The 12,034-nt window shown below is 46.2% G+C and overlaps 1 protein-coding gene and 1 non-coding gene across 2 annotated transcripts; one reads left to right on the top strand and one right to left on the bottom strand.

Moving 5' to 3' along the window:
• Positions 1-2,041: 2,041 nt before the first annotated feature.
• LOC142427925 (histone H4) lies at positions 2,042-2,536 on the top strand. The gene has a single exon (XM_075533048.1). It carries the CDS (start codon positions 2,042-2,044, stop codon positions 2,351-2,353), a length of 312 nt encoding a protein of 103 aa, XP_075389163.1. The 3' UTR covers positions 2,354-2,536.
• A 3,178-nt stretch (positions 2,537-5,714) lies between these two features.
• Positions 5,715-5,844, bottom strand: LOC142438402 (small nucleolar RNA SNORA16B/SNORA16A family). The gene has a single exon (XR_012782780.1). It is a non-coding gene; the product is annotated as a small nucleolar RNA SNORA16B/SNORA16A family (small nucleolar RNA).
• Positions 5,845-12,034: the final 6,190 nt, after the last annotated feature.

The following is a 12,034-nucleotide window of genomic DNA, read 5'->3' as shown; positions in this document are numbered from 1 at the left end:
AGATAAGAAGCACACTGAGCTAGGAGCAGGAGAGTGAACTTGGGTTAATGAGTGAGCGGTAGGGTCGGTGAAGGCATTGCCTCTGGCTACGGGGTCGCCAGAGGCCTGATGTCCCCTGCAATGGATGATGGCTAGCTTTTTTGGCAGGAGGATAACTTGAAACAGCTGCCCATTTATAATGGGCAGTGCATGTGTGCTATCAAAAAGGCATATTTGGAATCTGTAAATGTTGGCAACTTGTCCCTTAGATAAAGTGAGGGCCCGAGTGGGGGCTACTAGTTCTACTTGCTGAGAGGTGGTGCCTGGGGGAAGCGGAGTTGCCTCCGTTACCTGGGAGGGTGTTATCACTGCATAAGCTGCTCATTGGCGTCCAGAATCGCTCGATAGGGAGCTTCCATCCACAAACAATGTGACTTCAGCGTCCAGTAGGGGTTGGTCTGTGAAATAAAGTGAGAGGCTAAAATAGAGGCCCCACTCTTAGATCCTGGATCTAAGCGAGTGTATCTGGTGAGTGCCTCCTGGAGGCAGTTGAGAAAAGAGCAGGATTTTCATCTGCCTTTTGAGTGACTTCCCTCAGCTTATTGTAGTTGACTACCTGGTTGGAGACTGCTTCTAGGCCCCTAATGAGGTATCTGAGCATAAGATTTCTGTGGGGAAAGTCAGACCTGACCGGTCTTTGCACAACAGACTCCATTTTGAGTCCTGTACCTCCATCTTAGCTCTCAAGACTGACCCCTAACCGACCTCCCCTCCCCTGCTCAACCCCAAATTCTGGGAACCAGCTCATCCCAAAGCCAGACCGTTTTCTGAAGATATGGTCACTCCACCCGTCCCTGACATATAAATAAGATTAACAACCTTCTCCCTTCTGAAGCACCTGTGTGCACAGATCCTCCCCAGCTTTGATCCTCCCCAGCTGTGCCTGCCAGCAGTGGGCATAAAAAATGCCGCCAGGATTTTTTCCCAGTGCAGCTTCAATAGCTCGATACCCTGAGTTGCTGAACCCGCCCGCAAGCTTCTCAATAAAGCCTGCTTCGAAAACGTCATTAATTGGGTCTTTGATTCTGTTTTTGCGTCCAAATAAACCTTATAAGCCCCTAGGCCAGGCTGCTAATTCCACCCAGGGTCCTCTAGTGGAAATGGCATGTGCCCCTAAGGGGACATTGGGGTCTCTAGCTTGGTCTTTGTCTGCTAGCTGGCGACCTGCATCGGAGACACGCGCACAAGTTCCTCCGAGGAAAGAGTGGAGGCAAGGATTACTTGGATGTCATGCCAGGTTAAATCATATGTTTGAGGAAGATAAATAAATTCCTTAATAAACTTAGAGGGGTCTGGAAAGAGAGGGGGGGGGAAGATGGGGGAGGGAAGAGGGGAGCAAACAAAGGCAAGATTTCGGCTTCTCGGTGAGCGAGACCAGACAGGAGGTACCCAGGCGACCCCAGGTGAGTCCTGCCTGGGAACGCAGTGAAGGAAAGAAGGAGGGATTGGCAAGACATCTCAAGGACAATCACTCCCCCAAGACCCCTGAGGTCAACGGAAGAATCCCCGCCGTAGCCGCTTCTCAGGCGGGAAGACTCCGGTGGAGCCCGAGAAACCGAAACCAAGCTTGGAGCGATAAGGAGAACTCACCAGGGCGGCTGCCCATCGGCCAGAGTGTGCCTGAGCACTGAGTAAGCGCCGCGTTTAAAGGTCCTGGAAATTTAGGAGAGAGGGGGAGGGCGTCTCGAGGGACCCCCAAAGGAGGGGGGAGCCCCAAGCCTCTCGAGTTTCGGCATCAAATAAACTGGATAATTGACGCAGGAGAACGGGTTGTAATTTTCTTGTTCGTATTCCGAATTTTCACAATAAACCAATTTTAGTTACCTACTTACAAAAGAAGAACGCCTCTTTCCCCGCCTCCTTAGACTTCTCTGCCCCGCCCTTGCGGGCGAGGTTTCCCGCTTCCTCTCTGGTAGTTCTCAGTTCGGTCCGCACACGGACATATAAAGGCCGGTTTCAGTTAGCTTCTCTCACAGCTTTTTGAGGCTTTGACTTTCTCAACATGTCTGGCCGCGGCAAAGGCGGGAAGGGTCTGGGCAAAGGCGGCGCCAAGCGGCACCGCAAGGTGCTCCGCGACAACATCCAGGGCATCACCAAGCCTGCCATCCGCCGGCTGGCTCGGCGCGGCGGCGTCAAGCGCATCTCGGGGCTCATCTACGAGGAGACGCGCGGCGTCCTCAAGGTGTTCCTGGAGAACGTGATCCGCGACGCCGTCACCTACACGGAGCACGCCAAGCGCAAGACGGTCACGGCCATGGACGTGGTCTACGCGCTCAAGCGCCAGGGACGCACCCTCTACGGCTTCGGCGGTTAAGCGCTGTATGATTTTATTGTGGAAAAAGGCCCTTTTCAGGGCCACCAACTTCTCAGATCCAGAGCTGTAATACTTTTATTTGGTAGGCCTTGCAAATGGTGTGCTACACAGGACTTACAGCAGTCTATGGCTTGGATAGTCATGCATAACTGGCAAACTTACAATTTATGTGCTAAGGTTTAAGTCGGGTTTTTTTTTTTTCCTGGGGAGTCGTGAGGATGTTTTTGCTAGTTTGGTTTTGGTTGGGATGTGTTTTAAAGAGCATCATGTATACATTTACATAAATTATTAATGTAGGAGAGGGCCGGGCATACATCGCAGGGGGCGCGCACACAAGGATTTTGGGACAGCACACTATGCTACGCAAAACAGCCACATCTAACTGATGAAGTAACCACACCAACGGGTGGGGGAGGGGTCGGTGGCCACCAAGGGCTGTGCTTGGGGAGGAAGAAAGCGGAGGAGCAAGGAGGAAAAGGGACCGGGTCCAAGAGACTGCGCTTCTGCCCCACCCTCGTCACCTCCCCACACCAGCCTTGGCTTTCTGTCTGTCCCTGCCTCCTCCCCACTGCCCAGCTGCCAAGACCCTGCAACTGAGCAGCGTTCTCTCTGGACTCCTTGTGGTGTGCGGGAGGGGTGCCTCCGAGGTCCAGGTGCTCTCTTGGTCGCAGAACCTACAGCGGCTTGTCGCTCTCCTTCAGGTGGCTATAGTAGTCCTCCTGGGCGGGCAGCGGCACAGTGTGCAGAGGGTGATGGGTATGCAGCCACTGCTGCTGCTCCAGCGCCAGGCGCTGCAGCTCAGCCGACTGCGCGTGCATGGCCTGCAGCTGGTGCGCCGCGGACATGGGGGCAGAGAGGGAGGCCGGCAGATCCCGGTGGGGGCGGCAAAGAGCTGGTGACGAAGAACTTTGTTCTCGTGCAGAGGATGAGGAAGAAGGGGGTTGGGGAGGGTCCCGGCTGGGTAGTGGACCCGAGTAAGATGGGACCCAGAAGCCACGGGGTCGATGAGAGGGTGCACCGAGGCAGAGGCTGCATGGATAGCATCCTGCTGGTGCAGGTGCAGGTGCGAGTGGATGTGGGAGTGCTGAGGTGGTGGGGGGTGACGTTGAGTATCTGCAGCCGGGCCAGTGGGTCATTGCCCAGCGCTGCCACCCTTTCTGCGTGCTGCCTCTCAGCTGCCAGCCGCTCAGCATATGTAAGTCGGGGGTTTTAAGATAATTTAGCTTTGATTTACACTGGGAAACTGATTCCCAGCATAATGGACAGAACATTGGGCAACTGACCTCCCTGTTTTTTCCTACTGCTCTTACCCTTCAGTCCTATAAAGCTGTCATTTTTTTAAGCTCTAATTCTTTATTCCAAGATCAGGTTCACTGCCGTTAGCCAGTGGTTAGCAGCTCAATGCACAATCCATTATACCACCCGGGCTCAAGCTCAATACCTCTTTATTAATCTCCCATCTGATTCTTGTCCAGCATAGCACAGAATTCAACTGCCAAAAAGAAATGAAACCAGGGAGACCAGAAATTCTGACCTCACAGCAAATTAGGATCAATGATGAAACTTTTTGTTTATTTGAAATGTCAGTAACTGGTTTTTCCCCAGTTAATTACATCAGAATCTCTGGGATGGGGTTACTGAATATGTACCTCATTAGCATTTCTTATTGACAACTAGCCTCAGGGGCTTTCAAGTGATAAAAGATATTGAGAGGTGGAACGGAGGTGCGGAACAGAGATAAAATTTACCCAGGAATGTGAAGTTGAGAAAGATTTTATTGAGGCAGGGAAAGAACTCCTGGGAGTGAAGGGAGAGCAGAGAAAGGGATGGGGGTGTGGGAGCTCTTGAGCCCCATGGCAGGTTCCATGACCCAACAAGTTAGGTCAGGGAAGTCGCGTCTGGTAATGGTGCAGCGAGACATATATAGGGTATGAACTTAAAGGCTTTATGGGCCGGTAAGGGGAAGGGAGGTTCTTTGTGCTGCGGTTGCAAGTTTTGAGTCAGATGACCTGCCAGTAAATCATGTTGTTTTCAGCAAACTTGCTTCGTGGAATGCCATGGAGAGGAGACTGTCCTGCCAGGGGAGATACGCTTTGTGAAATGCTGGAGGCAGGTGCTTTGAAGTTCAGCCAGGTCATTTGTCTTCTCGAGAAGCTGGTACAAGGGGCTGCCCGGTCCGGACATGACCCAAACAAGGGAAGTCACTGGGAGGCCTAAGATGTGTCCAGCTTCTTCAACCACCTCATACGCCTGTGCACACTGGACAGCGAATGAGGAAGACAGGAGGAGAAATCATGCACCTGAGTGATGGCACATAGGCAGTACCATGGACTGCCAAAAGAACACACATCCACGTGAAACATCTCATGCCCCCTGGACATGTTACCAGGAGAGACCAGGCCCTGGAAAAGGAGACCGGGCTCGGTTAAATAGAAACTCAGCACAAAAGAAGAGGACCCTTCATGAGATGGCTTGGCACAGTGGCTTCCAGAGTCAACTCAAACATGAAAATGCAGGGAAGGCGCAGGACTGGGTGGACATGAGTTGGAACCAACTTGGTGGCACCTGACCACAAAAATCCATCTTCTTCTCAATATTAGCTTTTAAAAGTTGGAGTGGCAATATATAGGCTTCAAAAAGAGGTCATCCTGACAAGCAAAGAACATTCTATAGTGAAGATGGGAAGATGGAAGGACAGTAAACACTTAGGCACCCAATATCAATTAAAGAACATCCTCAAAGGTAGCTACACCCTCCAATTATTCTCTTTCTTTCCTTCTTTCACTCCCACAAGTCTTTTTATTTATTAAGCCAGGTACATTAAAAAATTTTTTTCTGCCGCATATAAAACTGCCTGCTTGAAGTTCTTTCTTCTCATAGTGCTTCCATGCTCAAAATTCTGATCTTTTGTGCTTCATCACATTTCAAGGCTGTTTTACTAGCCAGATTTTTTTTACAAAGCACAGCTACATCTTCAAGTTTCTTTAACAACCAGGAGAAGCAAGGACATCCAGATCCCGGGGCACATGATTCTACTCCCTGATCTCCACCGGAGATCACCAGTCTCAGGTATCCTGGGATCTTCGGCATAGCTGTGATGAGAACAGAACACCAATAGTCCCGGATGACCTGACCTGACTGCTCCTCAGTAACTAAGGTTGGAGGCCAGGCACAATATTTCTTAAGGACAACTGGATCAAACGTTTCCGCTTTGAACACAAGGTGGCCCTTACTGTGTGCTGCATCTTCAGTCCTGATTAAGCTGCAGGCCCGTGACTTTCCCCAGCCCTCACTGTGCTAACTGTGCATGCCAGCCATCGTCAGCATTGCTTCTGGCTCGGGAAAGTGTGCCAATTTGAACAAAGGACTCACTCCGACTGTAATCAGTTTCAGCAAACCAAATAGCGACCATCAAGGACAAATTCAACTGTGGGCTCTCTTTTGACGACAGCAGCTATGTGGAAGGAACTGCAGCTTCAATAAGGGCCACAACTATTCTTTATTTGAATGAGAAAAATACATACTCCATCCAGGAATTCAAGTTATCTAGGGCTCCTTGGTACTGTAGTGGTTTTGCATTGAGCCAGTAACCACAAGGTGAGTGGTTTCAAACTACACTTGTTCTGCGGGAGAAAGAGAGTTACAGGCTTATTTCTACCCTGCCCTATAGGGTCTCTATGAGTCAGAATTAACTCAGTGGCAGAGAGAGGAGCCCTAGAGGCAGTCAATTGGTCAAGAAATCACAGTCGCAGACAGGATTAATTTACAGGAGTGGTTCAGGGCTATCTGATCAAGGCTGAGTTGCCCTTGCAATTCAATTCCATGAAGGACACACCTGGTCACTTCCTTGAGGGAGAAGCTGCCCCTATTTGACTGGCTAGGGGGAATGATAGTTAATCACCTCCAAATAAACTCTACCCAAAGGGAAAGGTATTTATGATGCTGTTTAAAGGTCCATAAGAAATTCAATGGAAGCTTAATCTACATGGAGATTTGCAAGTGGATTTTCTAACTCGTGGATTTTCTTGTCTCAACTCTAAGCCATTGATTGAGTTTTATGTAGCCTCTTATCAACAGGGCAGGATAGACCTGCTCTTATGAGTTTCCTGTACCTGTTTTGGTGAGTAGAAAGTCTTGACTTTTTCCTGGAGAGCTTCTGGTGGTTTTGAGCTGCTGACCTTGCCGATTACAGCCCAAGGCATACCCACTGTAACTGTATTTCTAGTAAGCTTGGACTTGAACGCTCATACAATGTGATGTGTGTTCAAAAGTTACTGGGGAAAATTCCACGATATTTTAATTCTGTTTTCCCAGGAACTTTTTGAAGCCCCCTCATTTTTATGCCCTGATGTAAGGATGTAGCTAGCTAATCAGGGACACAATTTCAGTTGTTACTAGAGGTGCTTATTTTTCTATGTGAACTTCTAATATGAATGAAAGCATTTAATATCCTATAACCTCTACAGCAACCCCTTGTTGTTCAATGGTTTGTTTTAGAAATTAACAGCTTCAATTTTGGAGTTAGGAAAAAAACCTTTCAAAATTAAACCTCTACTGATTTCAGCTAACTTGCTTTTTGCTTTCTACATCTTGTCTAGTCACTTGTAAAGTGATATTGGCATAGTAATAAATACTTTAATGTCCGGAGCCATGAGGTCCGGCCATTACTTGGAATTTATTAGCCTGAGCTCTGGGTATTCTTCGATCCCAGCCTACGTGACAGAGCACTGCAGCTGTGTTTGACTTACTTAACTTGCCTGACATAGATAAGGAAGTCTCTATCTGTCTGTACAATTCTGTTTTGTGGTCAGCATTCCCAGAAAGTACCCAGCCTGTAAAACTTAAGCAAACAAGGTGTGATGTTCTTTAGATAAGCACCTGCATCCTGCTCCCTCCTTTCTTCCACATATAAGTTGTAGCTTTTTACTCAATAAAGGAGACTTGATCAGGCTATTGTCTTGTCTCCATTCTCCGTGTCTCTTGTCCCCCCAATTCCCACTCCCTCCTCCAGGATCTGCTTTGAAGTTCCCTCAGGATGGGACATTTTAACCTCTTATGTTACTATAGAGCAGAGGTTGGCAAACTTTTGAGACGGAAGAGCCGATCTTGTCTCTCACAACACTTTAAAAATTATTCAAGGATTGAAGACAAATGGGTGCATAAGCAAATGTGGTAAAGAAAGCTGATGGTTCCCGGCTATCAAAAGATATAGCATCTGAGATCTTAAAAGTTTGAAGGCAAAACAAGTGGCCATCTAGCTCAGAAGCAACAAAGCCCACATGGAAGAAGTACACCAGCCTGTGTGATCACGAGGTGTCGATGGGATCAGGTATCAGGCATCAAAGCAAAAAAATCATATCATTGTGAATGAAGGGGAGTGCAGAATGTGGCCCCAAGAACCATCTGTAGGCAACTGGATATCTCCTTACAGAAGGGTCGCAGGGAGGAGATAAGCCAGTCAAGGTGCAGGACAGCAACAGTGAAGCATACAACTTTCCTCTGGTTCTTAAATGCTTCCTCCTCTCCCCCACTATCATGATTCCAATTCTACCTTACAAATCCAGCTAGACCAGAGAATGTACACTGGTACAGATAGGAACTGGAAACCCAGGGACTCCAGGACAGATGATCCCTTCAGGACCAGTGCTGAGAGTGGTGATACCGTGAGGGTGGAGGGAAGGTAGGGTAGAAAGGGGGAACTGATTACAGGGATCTACATAAACTCCTCCCTGGGGGATGGACAACAGAACAGTAGGTGAAGGGAGACATGGGACAGTATAAGATATGACAAAATAATAATAATTTATAAATTATCAAGGGTTCATGAGGGAAGGGGAACATGGGAGGGAGGGAAAAAAATGAGGAGTTGTTACCAAGGGCTCAAGTTGAAAGCAAATGTTTTCAGAATGATGAGGGCAACAAATGTACAAATGTGCTTGACATACCATGGATGATGTATGGATTGTGATAAGAGTTGTAGGAGTCCCCAATAAAATGATTTTTAAAAAGTTATTTGAGGGCCATTAATGTTTTTTACAAAACAAATGAAGTCACCATTATTTGAATTATACCCTGTAACCTTTTCCAGTTTTACTTCAGACCCACATATATGTACAGAAAGAGGCACATATGGCTGGAGAGCCACAGTGGGCTGACCCACACTACAGAGAATCTCAGGTACTACAGTTATTAAGCTTTGAACTTCAAACTGCAAGGTCAGCAGCTTGACGTTGCCAGCAGCCATGAGGGAGAAATATGAGGCTTTCGACTCCTGTATAGAGTTAAAGAGTTTTAGGCCTTCACAGGGGCATTTCTACTCTGTCTTATAATAGCCATGAGTTGGTATTCACTCAATGGCAGTAGGGTTTGCTTGTTGGCTTCTTTGGGTTACTATTAGAATTAATAAAACTTTTTAAAGAATTAAATTTAAACAAACTGCTTAGTACAAAGACTGCTTCTTTCAAAATTATTATTAAAACAAAGCTATATTTAGTCTATGTTACCAAATACTATTAACACGAAATCAACTTTTATTTTAAACTTGTGCTTATAGATTTTTAGTGAAATTTTACCTTTTTATATAAAATGTGTACATATTTTTAGTGTTTATTAGCCTGAAACAAGATAAACCTCTCAGCTTTCCATTGTGCATATGTAAATATGTTTATATTTTATAAAGTATTCTATATTGGGGGAAATTTCAAATTATCACTAAAGTGAGTGTTGTTATCAAACGGTTAAACAGTTGATTGAAAGGTTGGAGGCTCAAATCCAACCAGAGGCATATTCAAAGTCTGACCTAGCACAAGGTCAGGTGCTTTGCAAACTCCACGGAGCAGTACTATTTTGACTCACAGGGAGTGGTGCTTCCATGGATCACAATCAACTTGAAGGTGATTGTGGACATGTGGGAGCGAGACCATGTTAATGGACTCATTGCTGCTCCCTCACAGCCCAAACCCTACCCTCAGGCACTACCACCACACCAGTACAGCTACTGTTTGCATGAACTCAGTAGTAAGCAAAGAGAAAGTTACAGAAACATCAAAAGCAACCTTAGGGAGAAGGGAGTTAGAAAGGCATTTGTGGGGAGCTTCATAAATTTGTATGGATTGCTGGACATCCCTTAATCTGGACCCCTAATTCCAACCCCTTATTAGTGTCTATGCTTCTTCAGAGCACCGATTTCCCCATTCACTCAATAAGCTATTTCATTGTTCGACTGGATAATTAATACTCCATAAACCTCAGTAATATCTACTTAAGTGTGATGTTGAAAGTTTGGAAAAGGAAGCAGGATGTAGGCCAAATTAACAGTCATCCAGATGGTTTACCATATCAAGTAATAGTAATCCCAAAACCAAACCCACGGCCATGAAGCTGTTTCTGACCCATAGCGACCCTGTAGGAGAGGGTAGAACGGCCCTGTTGAGTTTCCAAAACTGCAACTGTTTGGGGCCCCATTCTCCCAAGAAGCTGTTGGTGTATTCGAACTGCTGACCTTCCATTATAAGCAGCCCAACTCGCAACCACTACAACCCCAGGGCTTGTGATATTGTTATTAGGTGCCAGTAAGTGACTTTCTGTGCACAGAGGAACTAAATGCTTCCCAGTCCTTCCGCAACACCCACAGTTGCTTGCAGATGACACACTTGAATTTCCAGAGGCTGATTGTCCAGTTGAATTCTTTCCAGCAGGTCTCAGCCCTTCTACTGCCGTTGATCTTAAGGCTCTGTCTCTTTTACTTAGCAGCCTCCACATCTTACGCGAAACCTGTGGGCTTCCATGCGATCGACACCACGTTAACTTTCATTTGTTTTCTTTAGGTCACTGCTTTCCTTCATGAAGATTTTTACTGTGCACACAATTTATTGACTATGGTCTGTGGACTTGCGAATTGCTCGGAGGTCTAAAGCAAAACAAACAAAAACCAAACTCACTGCCATCAAGACCACTCTCATGTAGCAACTCTATAGGAAAGATGAAAACACTGCCATGGAGCTGAATCTGACTCATAGGGGTCCGATGTAAGGGTCAGAGGACGAACTCCCCTGGGTCCCCTACTGCACGGTCCCATTACTAAATGACTAGTGTAATCTAATAGGACAGATTAGAACTGCTCCTTTGGCTTTCCAAGGCTGGAAGTCAATCATTATGGGAGCAGACAGTCCTATCTTTCTCCTGTGGAGCAGCTAGTGGTATCGAACTGCTGACTGTGGTTAGTAGCCCAACTCATAACCATCATGCACCATTACTCCCGATCTAGGGGCCTGGGACCTAGGATCTTGGATGGAACAAATACAAACAAAATCCAGTCTCTGCCGTGAAGTTTGTAAGCTCTTGCATAAAATACACAGTAACTCGAATATGGGAGGATACTGCAAGGTGCCTTTATATTTGTGTAGAGACTGTGGTGAGAGAAATTAGTGGTGAGAACAAGTGGAAATATGCTTCTATAAACTGTTGGTCATTGTCATATTTATCTGGCACTATAATAACAGGGAAACCACTCATAGGTGGCTTTATCAAGCACATGAATGTTCTTCCAGGGTACAGGCTGAAAGGCAGAGTCCAGGGAGGCAGCTCTAGGGGAGCTCTCTCTGTTCTATTCTCTTCAGCTTCTGTGCCTCCGTGATCTTCATGTGGGCTGGCAGCCTCTGTCTCATCTCTGCTTCTCCAGTTTACTGGTTTACGTAATCACTTTTTTATCTCTAAAGAGATAATATACTTCTATATCTACATAGTAGAAATTTTCTGCTATGAGACTGGCACAAGTCAAGTTATAAACTCAGCGAATGTGTGGAAATATGAACAATGATAGATCACACAGAAACATTTAGTTTAATTAATTAATTAATTAATTTAAGATACTAGCATTTGCATTTCCATCTTTCCCTAAATCACACCAATAGCTACAGTGGCAGGAGTGAAGTGTGTGGTGGTTGGCCCTGTTGGGGAATAAACAACGCACTTCAGCAGGCGTTAGTAATTCCATCACCTCCATCAATGATACAATGGTATATTATGTAAAGACTGACCATCCCAGAAGCTGTCATTTATTCTGCTTGACATTCCCAGTTACAAGTGAATGAATTATTTCAAATTTAACCCAAACAACTCAAACTCATTGATTCCGACTCCAGGTGCCACCCTGTAGGGCAGATTCGAACTGCCCCACAGGGTTCCCGAGGCTGTACTGTGTAAGGAAGCAGAATGCCACATCTCCCTCCACCAGCCACCTTTGTATTAGTAGCCAGCACACTGCCCTAGGGTGCCTGTCTAGAATTTACATCCAAATACCTACTTTAAGAGAGAACAAGCAAATGATTAGTTCATTGAAATCAGGTGTGAGTCATCGAACAAGTAACCATACAACGTAGATTGACTTCCCAAGATTGCGGTGATAACGATTTTGTTCCAAATGACATTTGCACGTGACTGCAGTTGAGATTTAAATATGCATCTCCTAAAACACTCTGAAAATACATTCTGGTGGATTAGAAAAAGAATCAAAAGGGAAACTAGCCTGAGGAAACAAAACATTAGCTGAGTCGTGTGCATCAGGTACAAAACGCAAGGCCTTCCCTAGTTTGGGGGTTATTTTTAGCTGAGGGGAGTGGGCTGTTATGAAATGGTTGACCAGGATTTGGGAGCCTAAAGAATCAGATTCAATCTGTGACC

This window comes from Tenrec ecaudatus, chromosome 1 (assembly GCF_050624435.1).
Source record: "Tenrec ecaudatus isolate mTenEca1 chromosome 1, mTenEca1.hap1, whole genome shotgun sequence".
In the NCBI taxonomy this organism is placed as follows: Eukaryota; Metazoa; Chordata; class Mammalia; order Afrosoricida; family Tenrecidae; genus Tenrec; species Tenrec ecaudatus.
This window is presented reverse-complemented; position numbering and strand designations above follow the sequence as displayed.